The 27,964-nt window shown below is 36.4% G+C and overlaps 1 protein-coding gene across 1 annotated transcript; it reads right to left on the reverse strand.

Moving 5' to 3' along the window:
• Positions 1-249: 249 nt before the first annotated feature.
• Positions 250-16,357, reverse strand: LOC149798102 (uncharacterized). The gene is made up of 7 exons (XM_089960538.1): positions 16,232-16,357; positions 9,093-9,273; positions 7,381-7,544; positions 6,688-6,786; positions 5,854-6,000; positions 1,868-2,198; positions 250-1,314 (listed from the first exon to the last, which is right to left on the reverse strand). The coding sequence occupies exons 2-7, from the start codon at positions 9,259-9,261 to the stop codon at positions 530-532; spliced, it is 1,695 nt and encodes a 564-aa protein (XP_089816664.1). The 5' UTR covers positions 9,262-9,273; positions 16,232-16,357; the 3' UTR covers positions 250-529.
• Positions 16,358-27,964: the final 11,607 nt, after the last annotated feature.

The raw sequence follows: 27,964 nt of genomic DNA on the forward strand, positions 1-27,964 counted from the left end.
AAACTTTATATTAAACGTTTCTCTTGATTAACTCAGTATCGAACTCAGTTCAAGGTCAGAGTTGAAGGTTCTTCAGTCCAGGATCTTACGCCGTAATTTGATTAAAACAAACATTTTTTTAAAAAAACGGAAGAATATCGAAATTGATATTGATTTCAGTATTAATGCATGAATAAATTAATGAATAAACATACAGGTTCGATGATAAGTGAGAATTTGGATGAAAAGAAACTAAATAATTTACACCTCGATGGAGACAATGTTTTTATGCTCGTTTAAAGACTGATACATCCACATATTGTCACATATTGTAACTGAATGAATGGTACATATAAAACATAACGATAATAATGTTTATATTTACATCACACTGAATTGTGAAAAAAGAACAGATACTTTGTATTTTTACTGACGCTGTACTACATCGTTATTCCACCTTTTGGAACTTTTTTTCTGCAGTAATGACTTCTAACTCCAGTCACAGGAACGATCTAGTTCATGCTATTTATACTATTAAAATTGTTTCCTCCTACCCGTCACCACCCTCAAAGATCATGTTGAACACTGACTTTGCTCGCGGCTGTGATTCCGGTTCTTTCTTCCTCCTAAATGAAGAAGTTATTCGATTTTTGGTCAAGGCTAACGGTTTTCGGCTTGCCCACTGTGCAGGTTCCTGTAAATGCTCTGCTTTACGCGAATCATGGCTGTTGTTGGCATTATGTCCTAGGTTCTTTTTAACATGTGTTTCTATTGCACTAGCACTATTATTTTGATTCTTGGAAAAGCGTTCATCTTTCACATTTGTTGGGGTAATTGGTTCCCGTACATCAGAATTTACTTTAATGTGCAAGACTTCTCTGTTTCCTAATGGCTCTCTCGTAGGTAAAATAGACACAGATGTCTTCTCTGGTTCAAATTTAAAGTCCCTTGTCTTTTCCCTTTCAAAATTAAAGCAAGTCAGTGGGATTGCATCCCTTTCGAGCTGATTTTCAGTCGGCTCCCTCCGTTCACCTGTCTTAATTTTACCCGTTTGTCCTTCATCTGCCTTCTTCCCTTCAGCCTGTGCATTCTCTGCTCGCTTCTTAAGTATGCTCACCTGAATGCTCGGCATACAAGTGGATCGCTCTATGAAAACTGTGTTTGGTGCATCGGTTCTCGGAGAAAGTATATTATTCCTATACTTTTCCAGGACAGAAGGTGCCGGCCTAGGAGGTATAGGTTCCTGCTGTTCCCAGAAAATAGCTCTTTCGTACAGAAATTCCAGTCCATCTAACGCCCTTGCCAAAATATCTCCTTCCGTCGGAGTCTTTGTTCCTGTAGGTAGATTTGAAATGTAAACGTTACAATAAAATGTTCTCATCATAATAACATAAAACGCATGAGTTGATTGTTTCAAAACTGGCAATGCATTGAAAATTGAATAATCTTTACTGCCATGTACATCGGACTTATGTCAGTGTGTCAACAAGGCTACTCAATCAAGCATTTAGGTATGTAGAAATGTATCGAGCAGACGACAGTTCTTTTTGGCCACCTTTCTAACACAGATGTCAAGGATACAATCATCAGACAATACATTCCTAAAAATATTCAACATCTTTTATACAATATTTAACGTGTATGAGGAATGTATGGGAAACTTCGTGGAAACTTGGTGGAAATGGCAAGGCTTATTAAAGAAATGAATTTCCAACTGTAAAGTGGCACCGAATGACAATCATTGACAATTTTGAATTTTTGATCGGAACCAAAACTTCCAAAAAGATTTTTTTTTGGGGGGGGGGGGTCACATTCTTATTCCAAGTACTGCGCCTCTGATATGTAAAGGATGTAATTGCCAGAGTAAAACTAATAATATTCTAGTTACTTATTACGTAGTCGAAGTACTTCTTGTCGCGGTATAGCTCCTCCAAAAGGTTTCTCCACCTGCTTTCCACCGTTTTTTGCTTCAGACTAATACGATCGAAGTAATCCATATTGGCTGAATCGCCGTCCGCATCTTTCCAAGTTTTTGAATGGCCCGTACAGATTGTTCCTCCCAGAGTAGGCAGTGACTGTATGCTCAGGTCGTTCCGCGTCATGGGCATGATTTGTTCTTCCTCACATTTCTTCCGAACAGCTTTGCATGCTTGTAAGATTTTAGCATTCGGTGGTAGTGATTTTCTCTGTTTCCAAGTGGCCGAATATGATCGGTACCGCTGTAAATAATATCGAAATATTAGTTAGTCTTCGCTGGTCATGCGAAATATGTAACATGAAATATTTAACAGTGAAAGTATTACAAATCGTTATAAGATCGAAGATAAATTTCAGACTAATTGAAAAAAATATAAATGGTTCCTTACTGTAATCTTTAATCGTAAAGTTAGTCGCATATATACGTAATTCCTCTGTTTAGGTCAATTTATATTCTTTTCTGATGATCCAAATCTTATGAATTTGTAAAGAATATATAAAACCTCTAGTTTTGCCAAGGAAATTTATCCTGACGAAAAGTTTTTAGAACATAAATGTACAAGCAAATGTGATTTTAGTAAACTATCCTCATATATATATTATTTTAATGTAAAAATGGCAGGAAAACCTAAGATTGCTGCATGTATTGATTATATTCAAAAAGATTCTTTTTAAAAACAATACGGCAATTGTCAAGTATAGCGTATTTTACAGAAAGAAGGGTTATCAAAGCCTACGAGTGTTTACACCAACAATCATGCGCTGATGTTAAAGACAATTACTTCTCTCTCTTCTTCACATCTCTCTCTCCCCACACAAATATATATATATATATATATATATATATATATATATATATATATATATATATATATATATATATATATATATATATATATATATATATAATATATATATATATATATATATATATATATATATATATATATATATATATATATATATATTATATATATATATATATATATATATATATATATATATATATATATATATATATATATATATATATATATATATATATATATATATTTAAATTATTCAGTCGAATTACAAAGTGCTCATTAATACTTTCGGACTAAATAAATATTTTGGAATTATTACGAATTCTGTCTAGGGTATTTTGGATTATATTTGCACTGATACATCAAGACTGTTAGCACATGAACATTATTCCAGGCTAACGGTAATCAGCACTGTCAAAATTGGAATTCATTCGGAATGCCACTGGGAAAATTCATTCCAAATACTCTATACCTCTGGACTTGTGATAGAACATTTAGGACTATTCTTGTTTTTGTAATAATGCTGGCTTAACTACGACTAGATGGGAACATAAGGTCTACTATAAAATTCAAATATAACTCAATATAGCAGGATATGTACGCAGGCAATCCATGTGACCTAAATGGAGATTGCCAATTTGTTGCTTATTTTGGAATATGATTTTATTGTACGAACTATTGCTGCCGTAAATGGTAGAATTTTGCCTCAGCGTAAATGAAACAAACACTTTGGTCAACCTGGAACAGTTAGAAAAAACCTTTAATATCGGAAGATCTATGAACAGAGGTTTCTTGCACTTTGAAAATATGGTTAACTGTAAAATTTCTTGGAACAAGATAAACAAAATGTTACGAGTAATACTAGTTTTGTGAATTTTAATTAAAATGGAAACTAAAATGGAATGGTACCTAAAATGGCATAGGAACGAAAATGACATGGTACCTAAAATGGAATGGAAACGAAAATGGCATGGAAACCAAAGAACTCGAAGTGTTTTTTATCAGTCATCGATTAATACAATATGCAAACTAATCCGTCCCTGTTCTAAGGAAAGGTATATGAGAGTTCTCTCATCAAAGACTGAATACAGTCATGAGAAATGGTTATCAAATCCATCCTTAACGCATTCCTTCTTACAAGACTTCCCTGCCAACAATTTTTTTTAAAAAATTCAAACAGATGAACCAAACGTTATTTTAAGTTAGACACAGGCAGAGAATTCTGGGCTGTTTCAGGAAGGAAAGTCATGGGACATGTCGGTCGAAATGGTATTTCCTGATGTCGTTCAAACATCCCTCCGCCCTGATATTATCATCTGGACACCAGCTGCAATGAAAATGATCCTGGTGGAACTTGCTGTGCCGTGGGGAGAGAGGACAGAAGAGGTTTATGAGAGAAAGAGGACGAAGTACCAAGAGTTGGTACAGTCTTGCAAGGACTGAAGATGGGAAACATGGTTATTCCCTGTGGAAGTTTCTTGTAGAGGAAATAAAATGAAGGGCACACAAGACAGATGTGCAAGCACTGGGCAGGGCCGCAGAGAAAGCATCTAGTTGGCTCTGGTTCAGACGTGAAGACAAAAAATAATGCAGCAATCACAGATGGGAAGTACTTGGTCACTACTGCCGCCCCGCCATCTGGAGGGTGTTCCAAGATAAGGAGCGAAATATCAATAGAAAGATGGGCACTCGACTAATGAAGTCTGTGGAAAGCAGTTCCACCGGCTGTATATCTACAAAGTACTTGTACATGACCTATTAATTGTCGTAAAGAACTTGTAAAAATGTACAAATAAGAATGATCGAATGTCAGATTTCTCGAAATATTCTTCTTCACGGATTTCTTATCAGTAGTCTCCTTGTCAAGGGCACTAGTGTCCAGGGCAGATACTGGGAGCAGTCGTGTTATTACTAGTCTCTTTATCACGTGCATCCGTTTTCACGGCACATATTTATATTATTCAGTTTATTTTCATTGGTCTTTCTTCTTCTGTAAACAGGAGATATATATAAATGTGCACTGCAACAAGGAAAGTCAGCCTAGCACAGAATGCACGTGATGCACAGAATGCACGCGATAGATGCAATATTACTAGCACAGAATGCACGTGATAGATGCAGTATTAAAGAGATGTGTGTATTTTGTACTTGAAAAGTATAATTTGTCAAACTGATGCGCTTCGGTTAAATTCTGAGAACTTTGCCCTGAGTTTGATGAAAAATTGCTTTTGAGCGAAGGAAAAGAGATAAAAATGCTATTGCAACTTCTACCACAAGTCGTTTATATGACAGTTTTCGATTTTTTTTCTAAATATGGGTATGGTTTCTGAAACTATTTGAAATGCTCAGAAACAAATTTAACACTCCTAACTTATTGTTTTGGAACATTTTCAATGTCATGTCAAATTTTAAAGCAGTTGAAAACAACAGCATACAATCGTGAAAATTAATTTAATCTAGTCTTTTTCATTATCTGTCAGCACTACAGAAGGTCTAAAGCATTGGTCGCTTGAAATCTAATATACGCGACTGTCGTGGCTCTAACTGTACTGCGTATCTCACAAAGCGTTATAAATGTACAAATAGATTAAAAACGTATACTTGATGAAGGGCATACTTACACCGGAAAATTCATTGCACCAGAGTTCGTGCAGTGATGTGTGCATAAATGACATACTATAACATACTGCACTTAGCTGCTAATACGTAGAGACGCAGCTGCGTACGCAAATTTTGACAAGAAAAAATAATGCATTTCAAACCACTTATTTTAATGATAATTTAGTATTGCAATCAACCATGATGTGAGAAATATCATTTAATGATTTCATGACCTGTGTTTACATTGGATATACGCACACTTTCCTTGTTGTTGCTATGTGACGAGGAGAATGCCTTCGTCATTCTATTCTTGCTTTTGAAAAAAAATGGTGTAGCTATACATACATCTACGTGTGTGTGTGTGTGTGTGTGTGTGTGTGAAGGCACTGGAGAAAAAACTTATTTCCAGTTATTGCATATCACACACGTCAGATTTCATAGTTACCATGGTTATAAAAAAACGTGTTTTTTTTTCGAAAGCATTTCTTACTTTCTCATTTTCAGTCGGGTCAGGTTCTCTAAGGTTCAGGAGACGAAGCCTCACTTCATTCGGATCCTCTCCTTCTGATTCCAGATCTTGCAATGAGATCTCATTGTCCGTGATAACACTTTCTCTATCAACTTCCGGTTCTGTGCTCTACCAAAAAAAAGTCTCCCTCATAGTAATGGCCGTGAATGACGCCATAGATCTTAATCATGAATTCAACCATTTTCGGTGACACATTTGTTAGAGTTCTGACGTAGATAGATAGCTTGGTTAAAAGTCCCCATTCTTTTGGGGGAAAACTTTACAATGTTGCAATATTTTGAATCGAAACAATTTAGGTCGGAAATTTTTTACTGCCTAGATGCTCTTAGGGCGATACCATACATCACTAGCATTTTGTTCCTTTACTAAGGTTTTTGTTTGGGGTTATTTTTATATAAAATTACCATAAGTTTAATTATATTGAGAAAAGTGTTCTAAGTCAAGGTATCGTCTCATAGACAGTGCTAAGATAACGGGTTTGATAGACTGCAAAGAATTTTAACATATATACCATTTTTGCAAATATGCATTTGGTTGGATATGACTCTAGTTATAATAAATACATTTTAAAAAGATTAAGCGTTGTCTGATATTTCCTGCTAGGTTTCTACATCGAATCACATATTTGCTGGAAAGTGGTACAATTGTAGCTACATAAATAGTATAGAACGGACATGACCTAGATTTGTTAATTTATGCAATAATTAGAAATACTTTGGAATGGTATGCTGGATAAATAATAGTAACCCATAATTGATAGTATTAGTGATATGATAATGACTACTGCTTATTTACCTTTCCTCGTTTTGAGTGCTGACTATCGTATTTTTGTTCATTCATAACTGCAACAAGAGGTGTAGAGTAGACCGTATTTGCTCTTATCCGTGAGTAATGCTACAATGGAAAATGAATTCATGGAAGGCACTGCAAAAACACACGTCATTCATGAGGACGAGGCTTCTCAACCATGAAACAAAGTGCACTTTAGGCACGTTTGTGCCACGTTGTTACTTTTTAAAAACAGTACTAGTATAAAAAAAACGCGAATGTATCAGGCATGCGTTTCTTTAATATCATATTTTGTTAAGTATTGCTTTCTTGCAATACAAATGTTTAGCAAAGCATTAGCAGTAAATGTGGAAATAATGAAAAAGGTAACTAAGCCAATACAAATAAATTAAATTTCGATCCAAATCTTAACCGTGTAAGAACATTATTTTGTTAATTATTAAATTTTATTTTCTTCCTTTTATGAAAACCGCGTTAAACTTAAACATTCAATCTGTTGTGTTAATTCGACCAAAAGATTTATTGCAATCATGTGATAATCTGACGATAAGATTTACTTTAAGTTGAGATCTCTATTGAACACTCACGAGTTATACATACTGTATATGCAACTGCAAACAACATAGACCCTAATCTTCGTGCGTATTATGCGACGACAGACCTGGGTCTAGGCCTTTGCAGTTAAATCCTGAATGTTACCTTCAGATTCCTGCATTTTTGTGTATTTGCGTTAGAAGAGATCCCATCCTGTACCTCATCCACGAATTTCGTAGTTCGTTCGCGCGGGTCTTTTAACTCCACTTGAATAACAATGTCTTTTGCTGTGGAACCTCTGCCTTCTTCATCCTGATCTTTTAGACCTTCTACGAAGAAATTGGGATGGTCAATCTGATTATAATCAGATCTTCTCTGACCTACGTAAAGATCTGACAGCGGGCTTAAAGGTCGTGTTCTGGTTACCTATGTAAGTACCATAGCTAATTTTATCAGCCAATCAGATGAAGTTCTATATCTTCGCGTTTGGGAAACTGAGCAGCATGGCTGAAGAGCATCCATATGTGCCGAATGACTTGATTCACTTTCAGATTTCTCATCTTCGCTAGCCAATGTTCCGATATGTTAGCCATACGTACACCTTCACGATCGAGTAGATATTTTAGTGCTTTGTCCTGGCGACAACTATTGGATTTCAGGAGTTGCCTCCCTTAGTATGCAATACCAACTAACCAATAGTGTGTAACAGTGGAGCATGGTATATCTGCCGAAAATGTTGGAGGCAAATGAATTTAAAGGAAACTTTGTAAGTTTCACATCGAAAGTGTGACTACGTACCAGAGAGAAGCCATTACATGTGTGTTTGAGTGACAGGTATTAGTACAAACATGGACCGAAAGTGCGACTACGTACTAGAGAGAAGCCATTACATGTGTAATTGAGTGACAGATATTTGTTCATACACGGACCGGCAGTGGAAAATTGCTTATTTATGAGTCCATTCAAGTTCTGTGTCACGAAGGACCAGTGTTCAAATCTGAACAACTTAATTTGAGTGGATGAGGTGGCTTGCCGCCGCATCGAATGAAATTCGCAGACCAAAATCACATGAATATCTGCTCGATCCACTAAGATGTAGATAGGGTTAACATATCGGGACCTTGGCTAGCGAAGACGCAGATTTCTGAAAGCTGCATCTACTTTGGTTAATTCAAAGGTCACCAGAACATGTGTCGTAAGCGGTCTCTGTCAGATCTTCACGAAGGACAATATAGATTTGATTTTAATCAGATTGTTGGGATGGTGTATAGAAACCGTCCTAAGCAATTTAAATTGAAAGCCATGAAGTGATCTCTAAGAACGACTCAATTTGTACACAGGAATTAATATCTCTTCCTATGGTTAATCCGAGAAAAATGTAATAATAATAATAATAATAACAAAGGCATGTGTCTACGTCTGCCTTAACATGCTGTAAACCTTTTGATTTTTAACTTTTACAGCGTTCGCAAATGCACTGGTTGCTGACAGTTCGATAATATGTCCATAAAAAACATTATTTATCTCCATGCTTTCTCAAGGTTTAAATCCAAAGAAGTCTGGACAATTTTAAGGTGGATTTGGCACACGTGTCCGTTTTATGATTTGTGAAAATAGGTTATGTGATACTATGATATCCATAAACGGGGTACGTAACGGTCTCATCTAAACCTGATAAAGTTACTTAATTGTTTCTTTTTTTCTGTCTTCATTGTGTTCTTGACTTTAGTGTGCTCATAAGACACGTTCGCTATAAACAGAACGGAAATCTTGGATAACATGTACAATTTATACAAACTTTTATATAGGTTTTCATCCAATACGATTACGTCATATACCTGGTACTTGAATAGTCTATTAAGTGAATGATATGGTACCTTGGCCTATAGAAATCGTATCACATGATTGGGCCGCTACTTTTAAGCGACGAACGCTTTTGCGAAGACGTGCCATTTCTTTCACTTTGTTGAAAGCTTGAGTATTTCTCCTGGATCCATGATCCAGTTCGTTCCTTCTGTCTTTTTCTTTTCTCTTTTCCATGAACATGTGGACCTCTAGCTGTTGGTATAATTAAAAATAAAAAATACAAACTGTGTTTATGAATTGTCCCACCGCAGTTCTTGAAAACTAATAGAATAACAAAACTTGACATGGGTGTGACAGACGTACGGACAGACAACGATAACACTATCCGTCCAATATCATGGTGGGGAATACAAAGGTCACATCAGAGTTCAGTTTTACTTGCATTCATCGAGGAATGTGTCAAATATTTACACATGATGTCCTCCTCCAAATATGTTGAATTTTTAATAGGCCATACAATGCCGAAGAAACTGGAGCAAAGTGCCTTTCGCGAGGATACACAGGTTGGACGGGGTGTTTATCGTACGTGCGACATTTGGATTACAGGTTCAATACCCACCCAGTACAGCGAGGATCGGTTGCCGATACGAACATAATTTTTTAAAATATATTACGTAAAAGACTTTCTTCTCTCGATACAAAGCATCAAAATTATTTCTTGTCTCTCTTCCACCTATAATAAATAAAATATACTAATCAACGTAGGTCCTTAATTGCAAATAATCCTCAGTTTAAATGTCTAAGAAAAGAAAAAGAGGTTGCTAAGATATTAGAATTTTCAGAGAAAGTCTGATAATAAATTCTTAGAGCATATATTTCCACTATTATAGACACAGAATCCACACGTCTGATACTGTGAAACAATATTTAATTCCTAATTCTCAGATTTAAGCATGCGTGTGTTGTTTCCACATCAATTGTTTAATATATAATGGCAATATTAAAAATAAAATGACATTTAAAGTGTTCGTATAAAGCAAATTGATATACCAATATTATTGGTATATCAAATTGCGATCCGCCTATTACGCGATAATACGTATATATTAACATTCTTTCAACTACAGGCCTATCTATCATTGATGAATTTCCACTCATTAATCATTAATGACGTATGAAAATAACGATGACAAGTATTAATAGCCCCCGTTTCCTAACTGAATAAAAAAATCTACACAATTTCATCGCAATCCTTTCATTTTTTTCCCCATTCCCCTATCCCCATTCCCTTATTCCATATCATGCATAAATGGCAACATAAGCAGACATATCGAGTGAGAGAGAAAAACAATTTGGGTTGGATGAAAATCTTAAAAATGATTATGCACCAAGTAACCTACAATAATATAGTTAGTCGTAACGGTATGTTTACACTTTCCTTGGGATCTATCTACTTTGTTCATAATATACACAGTTACAATAGCCGGTCGACACTACAGGTTAAATTTGTCGGTTACGAGGCACACATACTGTAACGCATAAAATGCTTTATTGTTGTTGCTGTTATTGTTGTTTCTTGAACCCATTATACTGATCCAAAAATCAATTAGTATTAATTAAATATGAAAATGTCCTAACGGCGCCCCCCCCCCCCTTCTCTCTGGACCATCGTAACAAGATACGGGCGAAAATCCATGAAAATACGAGCGTTGAGAATTTTCGCTTGTGTCATATGACGATGCTTCTGAATCTATGAATGATGGTAAAGTTAAGTCAAACCGTCGAAAGGAGAGAGAGAGAGAGAGAGAGAGAGAGAGAGAGAGAGAGAGAGAGAGAGAATTGTACGGTCAGTAGTAATGTTAATTTAAGTAGAATAATAACTTAGATCAACTGTAAATATATTAAAATGTTTTAATTACCTCTTGTTGGTTCGTCATTTCGTTTAGTTTCTATTCCACGCTAAATTCCACACGCCAGTACGTGAATGCCTGAGCGTTCAGTGTGTTCGTGATCCCTACTTTCTTCATAAAACAATCTTTCATGTTTAAATCATAAGTGTGTTTTATATTAATTTAGTCAATGTGAATAATAATAGAAACTTTACAAGAAAATAATCAACTTGTAAATTTGCAAAGGCGATTGTGAACAACAAGAAAAGGCATAGAACTACATTTTATAGCGGACACACTCGCAGGGATGTGAGGAGTTCATTCACTCGGTCAATACACAGTTACCCTGAGCTAATCTTAACTCCCTTCAAAGGGCAAATATGTCTATTTTTATGTGACATAAATAAAATATATGTATAGTATGCACGCTGTATCAATGATATACCACTCGTTGTATAAATTTAGAATTAAAAGGAAACTCAGCAAGCCTCGTTTTCTTTAAATGACAAATGTATACATCTCGTGGTATATCACTGATACAGCGTACATACTATACATATATTCTATATATATTATATATGAATAATTACATCCCGGTCTCTTGTTATTTGCTGAAGCGAATAATCCTGGAGAAAATCATACTTAGATAAAGAAAGATAGCATGTATACCATTATCTATTTTATCTATATTGTGAACGTGTTGTCCATTGTGCACAATATGCCTAAATAGTCATACTATTTATGCAATAGTGCGTCTGGGCCTAAACTGATAAATATAAAAATAACAAAACCAGACTTCCCAATATATTAAAATCTGTGAAAGGAATCCTTCCTTATCGGTGTCAGGATATACTGATGTCAAGTAAAGAGTATTAAAAGTGAAGAATGCTTTATTTGTTGTACAAGAAGCGCGGTTACTATGGTTGCAAATATATTGGTAATTTAAAACTATAAACCCACTTTGCTCAAAACTCATTTCTTACCCCCCAAAATAATATGACAATTTGCTATATTTCCCGCAAAAAAGAACCTGCTTAGAACTCGACCCATCAGGCCTAATAGACTCCATTATAATATATAACAGTGCTTTTTAAGAATTAATTAGCGTATACACGCAGATAAAATGGATCATACTACTTCTCGTTCAACAAAGCAACTGTTGCAAACGCAAAAAAATCGTTGGAAAATCATGAAAATGACGTGGTTTAATTTTGTGAAATTTTCAGACAATTTTTTATATACATATATCAGTCTGTGCCACGTTGTGAATCTGGTAGTAGCTCTGACAATTGGAGGTGAATTTATATGGTGTAAGAATAGCATAATATTCTTGTGAAATTCTGAAAAGTCCCAACAATCCTTAAGATCACGTGACGTCACGATCTCTGTTAACGAGAGGCCGCGGCTTTGTAACAGGAAACGCATGCTGGGCTGCGTTGAAACTGAGAACACGTGTCGTTTTTCCTTTAAAAAAAAAAAAATCCCTGGCATTTACAAAGCCAGGGCTGTTTACCTTTTTATACCAATGACACCCCGAGTAAATGCAGTTATGATTAAAATTTGTTGGCAAGAGTAACAAAACTTTACAACCATACGAACTGCAAATTATTATTGATCAAAGGCCATAGAGAATGACTTTTGGTCCATTTTACAATGTTGAATAAGAAGAAAACAGGTTCCCGCCCTGTAGAGTATAGAAAAGTTCTAGTTTGTATGTTTCGATTATGTTAGAAGTCTCTGATAATAAGATTTTTTAATATTTAGTGTCAGAGAAGAAAAAGAAAGGGCTAAATGGTAATTTTAAAGGGGATTACTATTTACACACAATCATAAATATGTCATTAAAGAACCTAGCTCTCTCAATCACTTTGACCAGTTAAAAAATACAATTAAAAAACCTTATCTCACCAACATGTGACTGACGCTATTTTCAGAACTGTGTCACAAAAAATCGTCAACGGGTTTGATCAATACTTTCAACAAAAAAATTTAATTTGCCCAATCAAGACGAGACAATCCATTATTTTTATTCTAAAACCCAAAAGCTGGCACACCAAGATATGACTGCTACCTTTATTTTAATTGCAAAACAGAAAAAGTCATCAGAAAAGTAAAATCTAATCATCAAAACACAACTAATATTCCAAGAAGTAAAAATGTATAGAAATAAACTGAAATCATTGTTAACGTCTCTTGGTACCATCAAAACGCCAAAATAAACAACAGATTAAGTAAAAACTTACGACTAAATTATTTTTATGCATGTCATTTTTAAGAGAAAAAAAAATAGTATCACATCCATAGAAAACTTGCAGTGTTAGTATTCGTGAAATTTCAAACAATGATAAATGATTAATTCAGATTCATATGGATAAAGCAAATATAGATATACTGTGTTTTGCAATTGCTACATTATGCATACGGTACAATTGAGCAGAGATAATGAATTTACATGCAGAAAGTACTGTCTACGCCTCTTACACTATCTTCAGCACCATAAAGAAACGTTCTTTAAATAATTTATACGGATAATTTTCCTATTTACACACATTGTAACAGAATAAAATATACTAAATCTGTGCTACAAATTAAGCCGCATTGTATTCAGTGAAAGTTTTTGTCATTATTTTATTTTAAAGAAGTTTTTCCTTAATAAATGAAGAGCAAGAAATAGGGATCTTTGTCGAAAAGAAAAAAATTATCAGGATTTAATTGTAGTGGGATTGCTTTCTTGTATCATTCTTTCTATAAAATTCAGATACAAATTACTTGTCATCGGACTTATTTACACCATTCCCAATGACCGAACCATTCTCTACAACGTAATATTTAACAGCCATCCCCTCAACAAAAAAAAAAAAACGAAAACAAAAAACAAAAAATCAACCACACAAAAAAAACAATTCGATTAAACTTTACAATTTTTTTTTACAGTATTAGTTAAAACAGAGCAAATGTGGCGGAATAACTCTAAAATCAGGAATTCTTTTTCCGAATTTATATATTTCCGAGTTATGGCATTAAAATAAAATAAAAAAAATTCAATACTGTATCTTAGATAAGGATATACAATAAAACACGAATAAAAAGGGATATGTATCAGTTTTTAATTCCAGAAAGATTTAGATACAGAACTTTGTAAATTAATAGATGACAACCAAATATGTGATGAAAATGAAAAACAAACACATTTATTTCCTGGACATCAATAGTAAAAGGTTCTTTTCTGGAATATTTAGCGACGAGAAATGGATATGACAATAGCAATATAAGTTGGAAAAAACAGTGTATCCTGATGGAAAGATACAGCAAGTTGATACGCCAGTGTATCCTGATGGAAAGATACAGCAAGTGTATACGCCAATTAATATCTGATTGAAAGATACAGCAAGTTGATAAGCCAATAAATATATGATGGAAAGATACAGCAAGTTTATACGCCAGTGTATCCTGATGGAAAGACACAACAAGTTGATATGCCAGTGTATCCTGATAGAAAGATACAGCAAGTTTATATGCATATTAATATCTGATTGAAAGATACAGTAAGTTTATACGCAGTTAATATCTCCAGGAATTAATAAGCAGACTGGCACACTTAATAGATTGTCCATGTGAAAGAATGCATGTACATTTGCATCGATTTGTACGATTACCTGGAACACTTACTCATTATAAAATTTAATATTTCCTAGGAGCATCTTGTACCCAATTTAAGATTTCCTGTTAGCACCTTGTACCAAAGTTAGTATTTCCTGCTAGCCCCTTGTACCAAAGTTAATATTTCCTGTTAGCACCTTGTACCAAAGTTAATATATCCTGGCAGCGCCTTGTACCAAATTTAATAGTTCCTGGTAGCACCTTGTACCCAATTTAATATTTCGTGCCAGTACCTTGTAACCATTTCAATATTTCATGGTAGGACCTTGCCCCAGGCCTAGTGGTTAGAGCGTCCACCTCGGATGCGTGAAGTAGTGGGTTTGATCCCGGCCGAGTCATACCAAAGACTTATGAAAATGGTACTAACAGTTGCTTCGCTTGGCGTTCAGCATTAAGAGGTTAGTGTTAGGACTGGTCGGCCTGGTGTCAGGATAATGTGACTGGGTGGGACATCATGTTACATGTCTGCGGCATGATGTCCCATTGCTAGACATCGCTATAAACTGCCACACTGCGATATGACTGAAACATTGTTAAAGCTACGTTAAAAATCCAAATCACACACACACACACACACACACACACCTTGCCCCAATGTAATAATTATTTAAGATATAATACAATATGTATTACAACCAGTCCTTAAGAGTATAACAAAATATAAAATATTATTATTATTAGTAGTAGTAGTAGTAGTAGCAGTAGCAGCAGCAGTAGTAGCAGCAGCAGTATTAGTAGTAGTAGTAGTATCTTCTAATTGTTGGGGGGATTATGTTATTTCATTGGGGGATGGTAGAAGGGTAAACAAAACGCTTTATATGACGAGGTTTTTGTTTTTTAGATTTCTGTATTTTGATCAAAATGTTCGGTTGCATAAACACAAGTATCAAGCAGTATGGAGTCAACATAAAAAAAATGATTAAATATTCCGAATTGAACAAATGGTTAATATATCGTATAGAACGTTTGTCACTCGGGTATGTATTTTATACAGAACAATGATGAATCGCCATTTGTAGCTTGATGTTAAAACACACACCGAACCACTCATATCTCTGGATAAAATCAAAACACGTGCATTTGTCCTACCCCGATTTGCGTGTTGCTTTCCTGATATATATGAACGCCGATTTGCGTGTTGCTTTCGTTATATATAGGAACGCAACACACCTATCATATTGGTTAACAGGAAAATGAATATACATGTACATAAAGTGGATCGGTGTATATATATATATATATATATATATATATATATATATATATATATATATATATATATATATATATATATATTGTGAATTTCCCAATTTCAAAAAGTTACATATTATATTAACAAAAGCGTTGATTTACTCACCATTTCTCTAGAATTCTTCTCCACATCCCAGTTCTTACTCTAGTATTTATATTTTTGATCATCTTGGTTGCTGACAATTTTATTTCAATGTTCTAAGCAACATACAAGTTGAATCAATGTATTAGTCAAACTATAAACTTGCATAAGGAGCAAAATATTCCGGACAGATTACAATGATGGAATACCACTAGAATCTTAGAAAAAGGAATCCGATGTATTGATCACTATCTATGAATAGGACCTTTCACAGGTCACTTCTAAAGGAAACAAATATGAAAAGCTTAACAAACTGCGTATGCCTTACCGCCGTCTGTATCTCTCCGAATTTTCGCCCGTTCCTCTGCACCCCTAGAGTGCTTTCAAAATGACTAAAATGAACACAAGCTGTTACTCGATCATGACAACAGTAACACACCGGTTTCGTTTGTAAAGAGTTTGACAGAGGAAATCCGATTCAAAGTAATTCAATAATTTTTGTTAATGTTATCAAAGAAGACCCCAATGTGTTTATCATTTTACGTCATGCATCAGTAAACATTCCTAGTGTGCAGTCGATTTTGAATGCTTGGTTTCTATTGACGGTCTTTCATGCTGTATTTTGTAACTTGTATAGTTGTATTTGTACACTATATTTACTGAGGTGTAGAATAAATAAGAAAATATGTACAATGTCTAGGAGGGAATTATCACTTTAAATACCCCCCTTTCAGTGCCTGCAGCCACTAAGCCCCTAAGCGAATAAGCGAACTGAAATTTATACGCGGTTGACAGATGTCCCGCTACAATGCCTGAAAACTGACCTATATGCAAAATCTAAAAAAGGTATATTTAATACAAATAATACTGTCATACACGTTAGATAATTCGTAGAGTACGAATTAAAAATTATCGAACCTGTATGATAGTATTATTTTATTATTTATCATTATCACATTTGCATATTGTTTCGTTGTAGAATCAGTGTCGTCGATGGATTATTGCATCCACTGTGTTTGATATCAGTTCATGATAAGATATCAACTTATTTCATCATCGGATTTTCTAACTTTATATTTTGTATTTTATAACAACGTAGCCTTTCATGAAGGCAACCAACACACCAATCTCTGACTCCCTAGTTATCGGTGATTTTGGCCAAGTTTTTAACGACGGAGCCTTGCAGCTTCAAAGCAACGTCGTTAATGCCCATGCTGGCACAAAATTGTATCTCGCGCGTAAGATTCTTTTGTCCACAGGAATCTCCGAAGTTTCGTAGTGCCAACCCAGAAATGTTCTCAGCAAGTTCTGTGCAACGTCGTACTGAGAAGATTCAATCGAGATGGCAGATTTGTGTGGGCTCTTGTTTACGTAGGAAACTTTGCGAATCTTTGCCCGTCACCAACAAAATCCTCCAACCTGTCCACGATTTAATTGCCCTGCAACTGGTATACAGATACGCAATCAATAATGGATCTTTTTTATGTGTCGAGTGTGGAAGTAAAGCATCTGAAAATTCGACTAAATGGGTATTTCTGCGATGTTTAAAGAGTGTTGAGCATCTGGTAAACACTGGAAGATAATTCATTATGAAATCGAAATCTATAAATGTGAATATGGTAGACTTATAAAGAATGGTAACGGTATTAGCACGCATTTACGGACGATAACGCAAGATCAGCTGTCCCGTCTATGTTGTTTCCCAAGGATTCAAAGGAACATGTTGATCAGGAACTATTTATTATACGACAGCCTATTAAAAGCATAGAGCCTCACCCTACTCCGTCTCTATAGATAGTGCAGAAAATTTAACGTTTAATAATCCTGATAATAACATTGGATTTGCACAGTTTCGAGGACAACTTCATGGAGCCTCTTCTTGCTTTTGTGCGAAACTCCTTTCAGACATGTTCAGGTTTTATAGAGATGTTAGCAAGGTTATATATGGAGCCAAACAAACAGTTATACCAATAATCCAACTCCAACGATGCAATTTGGCAGGGCGCACTCGTCCATGATGGCAAAGTTGAATTGTCGAAATTGACATTGTGGATGCCTCTGACAACCCATTCTCGGGAAATGCTTTTCTTTTTTCTTCTTTTTTTAATGGCCTCCGGAGATACGACAACACGGCCATTGTACAAGTTGCCAACAGACTTATCAGAACGCGAATCAAAACACGTGTTGGGTGTGTTTCAAATTTTGGCTCGTATGACAACTCCGTAACAAGCTGATATTTTACCGGTCAGAAGTATTTGAAATTAATTTGCCGTTAAACGGTCATCAAATATCCTCAGGAGAAATTTTGTTTGACTTCCCATACCTTCATGTTGCAAGTCCGTATCACAAGCTGTGGTCGTACATGCACCAGCATGAGAACATGGACACGGATGTGCATATTTCGCAAGAAGACTTTACAACGTTGTACCATATGTTTTCCTTTCACTGTAGCACCTAACCTGTACAAGCTGTCCTCGGTCGACATGCACTCTCATGCACGTGTAACAACTGATGTTTCCGTTACAGATGCATTACATTTGTAAATAATAATGTACGTCCAGGAAATTAAGTCTTAACCAAAACAAACTTGGGAAGAAAAAAAGCGCAATAAAAAATGATTTCTTCGATAATGTTAACTGGATATGTCTCCCTTGTTGCTAACAGCCACTTATTAGTTCAGTGCTACCAAGCCAAAGAACACATAAGTAACATTAAATATTTTGATGTCAGAGGTAACGAAAATGCAAAATGTGGTTGAATATTTCTATTCCTCTCGGCGATTCTTAAGATGTTGGCAGCTATGGCGATTAAAGGATCTACAAAGCAGGAAAGGTCTTCGATTACCCGGGCGTTGGGGTCAAAAGCTACAGAGAGGAAGTGGTCTTCTGTTATGGTCTTGCCTTTGATGACTAACGAAGCTTGCCTGTGGACCCATTTTGACTTGCTCACGATGACAAAAATCAATAAAACGCTTCCGAGGCGTCCTTATGGGGGATAAACTTGATCAGCACATGTGAGATTGGCATCCTTAATTCCGATTCTTCAGCAGCACGTTTAATTCATTGGGTCGCATACACGTGACAACACCTCAACATCTGTTGTATTTTAACTTGAACGGGATTGCACCGCCACGCGAAGTTGTTGATTATTTACATGTTGACTTTTATTAGTGCGCCTCTCGACGAAAGATTAGTTTACCGCTTTTTTTTTTCAACGCTAAACCCGCGCAGACACCCATTATGTGGAATCTCGCAGTTGAATCATATGGAGGCCGATTACCGCCATAATTATATGAGTGAATTATCTAATCTTCCTTGATGCATTATTGTAAATGACTGTTTGTAAGTGCTAATTTTATAGTTCTATCCATTTACATTGTATTCTTACTTCGTTCAAATTGTACGTGACAATTTGCAAGTGTTACTTTCCTTCTACATTACTGTAAACGGCCGTTTGCAAGTGCTACATTCATAATTATATTCATGAATTTTCTATTCTTCATTGGTGCAAGCTGTAAATGGCTGCTTGCAAGTGCTTAGATCTCCTTTCCTTCTGTGTCATTTTATCTTGCAGCTTGCTTGCAAGAGCTTAGATCTCCTTTCCTTCTGTGTCATTTTATCTTGAAGTTTGTCAGCTACTTAATTTATTTCAAAGTTTGTCGTATGGCAAACGCTATGCCGGTTATTACAAGTCTTGTATATTGTGTTTATAAATTTGCCATATTACAATTACATCATTCAGACTGCTGTTTTCATACAAATTTGGCCTTGTAAATATTAATTTTTATCAATATCGTCTTTATTTATCCAACTCCTTTTGCCATATATTGTCATAATGGCATACTAGAGATTAGCATGGCACTATGGCAACAGACTGCGCTCTAAATTTCCAAATTTTTTCCTTAACTGGAAATAATTACAGCTCCCCACGGAGTTTTAGGACAGTCATTTTGTGTCGAACATTGTAACCCTTTCAGACCCTTTTTTTAAGTGTACGTTTGCAACCAAGTTTTAATCGTTCTCTAAAATCATGTGCTTTCTCGAAGATCTATTTGATTTATAGTACCTTACGAAAACGAAAACGCATACACTACAACATAAATCTACTTCTTAGTTATATCTCGGATTGCTTTAGAAACAGTGATTATTGTAGCAAAGTACGGATCAAAATGACAATAATATATTCATTCCTACCTTTCCTATCGAGCTTTCATCAGTCGACCCCTGGTTGTAAGGATCGTATTGTACGTCACCCATTTTGACGCACCTCACATAGATCTATATTTTCCTGCGATACTAATGTACATACACTCCAGCTACGTCAATAGCACATACAATACATAACACTACAGAAGATTTAATATATTGTTGTTCTTGTTATTGTAGAAAGAGACCCACCGGTTATATTACATGTATGTAACTACTGAGTGTTACTGTAGAAAGAGACCCACTGGTTATATTACATGTATGTAACTATTGAGTGTTATAGAAAGAGACCCACCGGTTATATTACATGTATGTAACTACTGAGTGTTATTGTAGAAAGAGACCCACCGGTTATATTACATGTATGTAACTACTGAGTGTTATTGTAGAAAGAGACCCACTGGTTATATTACATGTATATAACTACTGAGTGCTATTGTAGAAAGAGACCCACTGGTTATATTACATGTATGTAACTACTGAGTGTTATTGTAGAAAGAGAACCACTGGTTATATTACATGAGCAGCAAAGGAGGTGAACAGACCTTTTGCTTAAACGTCATTTGCTTAAAATAAAACCTCATACGAAGAAAATGTTAGAAAAGTCAATAACGTCAAACCAAAGCTTCTAACTTACCGAGAGTCTCTCTTGGGAGGTTAGTTTTTGTTTTTGTTACTGTATCGCTGTCGTTTGTGTTTTTCTAAATTTGTATGTGTTTTGTTTACCCGCCGGACGTTTCATTGAGGTCGCACCTCCTATGCTGCTATTAACCAACTATGTTATCAAGACCCACACGATATCTTGTTCTGGGATCATGTAAATTTATTGTTATAAATCTGTGTGGGGTTGACTGTGCTCGCGAAAAGAAGTTTTTAAATTGAATTATGTCCATATCTCTGCTGCACCAAGTTTGATGAATATTTCTTAAAGTCTGTGTATCGACTCCATTAAACACAAAATATTACAGTTATCACTGATCACTTTTGGTATGTGTGTGTGTATCGCTGAGTAACATAAATCACATCAGTGTTTTTATATCTGCCTTGAGAAAATATTCTGGCTGGATTTGATTGTTTGTTCAGCATCACATCACAGTATACAACTAAATTATGAATAAATCCGTCTAAATCATCAACATTCGGCGATTCATCAATATCAGTTATAAAATCAATAATATCATCGCTATCTTTGTCCAACAATTTTGCATTTTTATTAAAATCTTTAAGTACATCGTAGCATCTCTGATCATCAACTGAGCTACTAATACAACTTATCCCATTTGAGCCATCTCATTATCAAATTAAGTAATAATTGCGTCTTACCACTTCCAGATGGACCTATTGTTATCATTCTGATAGAATTTGGTAGCGCTGGATGATGTTTGACTGGCTCTTCTTTCCGTGTTGCTGAGAAATCAATGACATTCATGTTATATAAATATAATAAATATATATGAACTTATAGTGTTTGCGTTGTAGAGTTAAAAACTCCAACTAGTGATTTATATACTGTTACAAAAAAAAAAAAATAAAGGAATAACATTCGGTGGAAGATGTGCAATATGTAACATAAATTTTGTTTCGTTTTTTCCTAAAATTCAACATAAAGACGGTGGTGATATTGCTACATTAATGTTAAAATTTCCAGGAACTCCATAGGCCAAATACCCAGGAGAAGAGCATCTTCCTTGATATAATTATTGTGGTCCTGGTACTCGACTTGATATCCGACTTGACGAGCGAGATCAACCCAAACCAGTTGAGTATCCTATAAATGATATTGATAAAGCATGTCACGTTCATGATGTAGCATGTAAAAGTAAAAATCTACAAGATAGACATATCGCAGATGTGAAGTTGATTCATTCGTTAAATTCCATAACAAATAAAAATATCAGATAATCATTAGCTAATTGGTTGGTAATATCTGTGATGAAAAGTAAACAAGCATTAGGGGCTGGTAATTAATTAATCAATTATTAAATAATGAAATCGATTTATTATAGTCCAAGGGAATACTGGAGAGGTAGAGCAGCAATTAGTAAACTCGCTGATGCAGCAAATATCACACGTTCTGCCGCCGCAGCTTGGTGAGCACGACAGGCAACATGGCAAATTTACCTACCACCACCAAAACGAATTCAGTACGCACATTTCGATGTCAGCATTCCTAATGAAGTTCATCAGGCTGATATTTTGTTTTTACCACATGATACTATCAAAATTGAAAGACGTCGATTAACGTACAAATACGCGTTAACTGTCATTGACGTTGCAAGTGGATATAAAGAGGCAGAGCCACTATCAGCTAAAATAGGTGCTGAAGTTGTGTCTGCTTTTGAACTAATTTATCAACAAGGACCATTACGATGGCCACAACTATTACAAGCTGATCCTGGCAAAGAATTTTTTGGTGCAGTATCATCGTTGATGAAGCGACATAATGTCAAAATACGGCGAAGACATACTGCAATTCACCGTGATCAGGCAATTTTTGAACGATTTAATCGAACACTTGCTGAGCGGTTATTTGGATATCAGTATGCGAAGGAAATGAGATCTTGCGAATGGGTTGCAAGATTACCAAGTGTGATAGCTGCGTTAAATAATGAAATTACTCGAACAACCAACATGAAATCTATTAGCGCGATCACATCAAAACATATACCCGTACAACGACATGAATTTTCAGCGCAGCCAGTATTAGGTAATATTACTGTAAGATATTTATATGAACCCGGTGAACTTGAAGGTGGTAAAATAGAGCGACTGATCCTATTTGGAGTATTACAACACATAAAATTTCCAGCGTGGTAAGATCCACAGGTAGACCCGCAATCTATAAATTAGATTCAACTACTCCTCAGCGAGGATTTGTACGTGAACAATTACAAGTAATTATTACGGATGCACAATTACCACCGCGATCACTCAACTAGCACCTCGACGTCTATTACACTCAAGACAGATTAACATCACATTTTCGCGTGTATGACCAAGACTACTATCTTTTCTATCCACAGTAAATTGTTCTGGATTATTACTCGAGTCCTGCCATAACATTATACAATTAGAGCTCGCACAATGATAATTCTGCTGTTGTTTCAGCGCTATGATAAATTCAGCATGGAGATCAAAGTCTCGTTTATTTTCATTTGTCACATTGTTTATAACTAGCTAAATTTTGTTCTTATTATATCACCCTGACATTCGTCAAGGCCTCGACATTATCAAGGACATCGTCAGTTGTTTCTGTAACGTCTATGACAATTCTCTGCAGCTGAGATATTCTCCGGAACTGTTGATGCCCTTTGTATGGAAAACCCTATTTACGATCTGACGATCGGTAATGTTGAAGGTTCTTGTCTTCCAACCGTGGCAGATTTCAGGATACCTTTGGACCAGGCAGTCGAAACGCGAGCGCAAACCCGACGAAACAAAACCGCGTTTCAGAAATTAATAGTCCCTGAATTGATCTCCGGAATTTCGCGTGATGAATTCAAACGAGAACAAGAAAGTGACGAATCCATCAAAACTATTATTGAGAAAATCGCGTCCGGCGCAATTAAACACTGCAAGGGTGGGGGCAGCTCGATATTCGTTCGGAGGAACGAGCTAATTCATAGGGAGTTTATCACTCCGGAGGGTAAGAGGTATTGGCAAGTGGTCGTACCCCAGAGATACAGATCTTAAGTACTTAGGGTGGCACACGAGTCTAGCATGGCAGGACACCTAGGTAAGGCGAAGACCACCAGCAGAGTAGTCGCTGAATTCTACTGGCCTGGTGTTAATGGCGATGTCACACGGTTCTGTAGGTCTTGTGACGTATGCCAGAAAACCATATGTAAGGGAAGGGTTACAAGGGTACCCTTGAGATAGATGCCATTAATAGATACACCGTTTAAAAGAGTGGCGGTGGATATTATAGGCCCAATACAACCAGTTACCGAAAGGAAGAACCGGTATATTCTTACTCTTGTGGATTACGCAACCAGATATCCCGAAGCTGTAGCGTTACCAACTATTGAAACGGAACGGGTGGATGAAGCATTGGTTGACATCTTCAGTAGGGTAGGGGTGCCAGAAGAAATCCTTACGAAATGTGGTGCCCAATTCACCTCAGTCCTCATGGGTGAAATAAGTAGGCTGTTATCCATCAAACAGTTAAAACACTACCCCATGCCATCCGATGTGCAATGGACTGGTTGAGAAATTTAATGCTACCCTAAAACATATGCTACGAAAAATGTGCGCGGAACGTCCGCAAGACTGGGACCGCTATTTGAACGCGATTCTGTTCGCGTACTGTGAAGTACCGCAAGAAAGTTTAGGGTTTTCACCCTTCGAATTGCTGTACGGAAGAACACTTCGAGGCCGAATGCGGACACTACGTGAACAAAGGACAGGTGACGTCGCGAGCGAGGAAATAAAAACTACCTACCAGTACGTGTTAGATCTGCGAGAGAAACTAGAAAGTACATGCCAGATGGCACGTGACGAATTAATGAAATCGGGACGCAGATATGCCAAGTATTATAACCGCAGAGCGCGAAATAGGAAATTTCTTGTAGGAGATCAGGTTCTATTGCTTCTTCCTACTAGCACAAATAAGTCACTAGTCCAGTGGAAATGTCCCTACGAAGTTAAAGAGGTCAAGAATGACATGGACTATAAAATTGACATAGACAGTAATTTAAAGACATTTCATGCAAACATGCTTAAGTTGTACATCAAGAGACAGAGCGACAATGTAGAAAAAGGGGTCTTAAATGTCGTTTGTACGGCAGTCATCGACGACGACGTGGGAGAATCAGATCACGAGGTTTCCCTTGAGTGTCCCTTGGGTGTTGCAAAATAAGGGGTAGATCAAGTCGATGTGAATGCGGAGTTGACCAAACACCAGCGTCAACAAATAAATGCGCTTTTGGTTAAATACTCGGATGTATTCACCGACAGACCAGGTTGTACAACCTTGATAGACATCCAAATTAAACTGAATACACCTGACCCCATTAGAATCAAAGGTTATCCGGTACCATACAACGCACGAGCAGCTGTGGACGAAGAGGTGAGTAAAATGTTAGATCTGGGGGTGATTGAACCCTCCAACTCGCCATTTTCTTCTCCCGTAGTGCTAGTCAGAAAAAAGATGGGACGAACCATTCTGTATCGACTTCCGACAGTTAAATAAAATCACTGTGTTCGATGCTGAACCAATGCCAGATATGGAGGGTCTATTTGCGAAGTTGTCGGGTAACTGATGGATTTCCAAAGTAGATCTGTCCAAGGGATATTGGCAGGTTCCCATTGTTCAAGAGTCCCGTACTTTGACAGCATTTGCGACCCAGAAAGGATTATAGCAGTTCAAGGTAATGCCATTTGGTTTAGTAGGTGTCAGTGCCTCCTGTTGTCGTTTGATGCGCAAGGTTTGGCAAGCGTTGATAGCTTTGTCGACGACATATTCGTGTACACGAATACTTGGAGTGAGCACGTGTCCGTCTTGGGGGAACTCTTCGATAGACTCCGCAGAGCGAACCTCACAGTGAGACCCACTAAATGCAGTATTGGCTATACAGATTTAGATTGTTTGGGTCATAGGGTCAGTGGTTCGGGTCAGTTGAAACCTTACCCCAAGCAAGTGGAAGCGATTAGAAACGCACCAATGCCGGATAAGAAAACGCAAGTTCGTTCATTTCTAGGTCTAGTAGGGTTTTATAGAAAGTTTATACCAAACGTTGCAGCCATTGCTAGCCCATTGTCTGATCTGACAAAAAAGGGGCAACCAAACAAAGTAGAGTGAGAACCGCCACAGGATAGAGATTTTTGCGCGCTGAAGGAGAAATTAATCAGTGGACCTATATTAAAATTGCCAGATGTTAGCAAACCTTCTATTTTAAGAACAGATGCCTCTGAAACTGGGTTGGGAGCAGTTTTACTGCAAGAGCAAGATAACAATAAGTTACCTGTAGCTTACTCGAGTAGGAAATTGCTACCCAGGGAGAAAAACTATTCCGTTATTGAGAAAGAGTGTTTGGCCGTAGGGAGGGGAATTGGGAAGTATCATGCGTATCTTTTTGGGAGAGATTTCGTTCTCGAGACTGATCACCAACCCCTACTGTATTTAAACAAGGCCAAGGTCGCTAACGCTCGATTGATGCGTTGGGCGCTGACACTACAACCTTATCGCTTCCGTGTAGAGGCAATAAGAGGAGTTGAAAATATAGGGGCAGACTACTTGAGTAGGGAATGATTGGAAATTGAAATTTTTTTACCCAGTACAGAAAATCCAGTTTGCAGTATAACCGGTGTAAATACAGTAACATATCATTAGTAGTTATTTTTCTTTTATTCTGTGAGGGTTTTTAAAAAATAATGTGTACATTTTTTTTCTTAGGGGGGAGGTATTGTCACAGAATTAGGCAAAGAAATAACTTGATTTTGCCTTAGAACTATTTGACTATTTCTCGTTGGACATGCGTACAACGTTATCTAGGGTGAATAAGTGTTTTTCCAGGTAAGCGACTGTATTAACATGTACCTCGACGTAAATTACTTGTGCCGAAGGAACATTAATAACATGATATGCACGGGTATTTTACCCTGACCTTTGCTCACTCTCCTATGGATTTAAGTAAGATCGATTTCTAAACCGACACTGGTCGTTTTGGATCACGTCAAAGAGTGTACGCTCTCCATTGTTCTCCAGCCATAGGGGTAAGTGTTTAATTTACCTTTCATTTGATATGCGAAGCTTATTTGGTTTGTAATGTCTTAACGCGTAATAATGATTTATTACAACGCAGATTTTAACTTTGAATTACAAGTCACTGTTAGAGGTTAAAGTATTATCCTATATCTAGATAGTATACAGAAACTGTTATTATGACCAATTTGGTTTTATTGTAGCTGATTGTCGTTGTGATTGTAACTGTCGCTGTGATCGTGACGGTCACTGTGATTGTGACGGTGAATATGACTAGAGCTGTCTGAATCTGGAGTTTCCAGAGTATTTAAGGCTGCGTGCTGTCGATACGTATGTATGTATGTACGTATGTCTGTGCCACATACGTGGACGTAGCAAATTCAAAAGGGTGATGTATACTGTCTGTACGTTTGTATACATATGACTGTACATGTGGTTGATCCTTAGGGTGAGAGCGGCCGATAAGAGTGTGGGCCAACCAAAGGAATTGTGCGACTGTACAAGGGGTCTAGAAGCATACGTTTGGTTCAATTATTGTTCCAATTGCATTTTTATGTTCATAAGATTATTTTCAATCTTAGTTGTGTTCATAAGATTATTTTGAAACTTAGTTGTGTTCATAAGATTATTTTGAATCTTAGTTGTGTTCATAAGATTATTTTGAATCTTAATCGGAGTTCATATTCGAATTTATGGGAATCTCTCTTGTAGTGTAGAATACTGTTTGAAACGTATCTGCAGTCCGTGAGGTTTCTTGGATCTGAACTTCATATTGATTTCATATTTTTGGTTTATTTTCAATGTGTCATTTCATGAATTTCCATCTTTCTCACATTGTGTTTGTCTTATTCATTTAGTCCGAAAACCCACTCGGTGTTTGTTCTGCGACAAACATGAATAATTGTTGTTGAAGTGTATCACGAACTATCTTTCTACTTGCAACTACAAAATCATTTGGTCTCCATAAATTCTAAAATTTGTTAATAGGGGTTTCTGAAAATATTTTACGCACTATTTAACATTGAATTTTATTCGGTTGTAGTCTGGTTAACTTTTTAAACACCCTTAATTCTGCATCAAGAGATCTATGTTCATCATTTCTTTCTTCATAATAATCTACAAAATTCTTTAACCAATCATGCGGAGATAACCC

The sequence above is a fragment of the Sinohyriopsis cumingii genome, chromosome 6, assembly GCF_028554795.1.
Source record: "Sinohyriopsis cumingii isolate HCF-2022 chromosome 6, ASM2855479v2, whole genome shotgun sequence".
Taxonomy (NCBI): Eukaryota; Metazoa; Mollusca; class Bivalvia; order Unionida; family Unionidae; genus Sinohyriopsis; species Sinohyriopsis cumingii.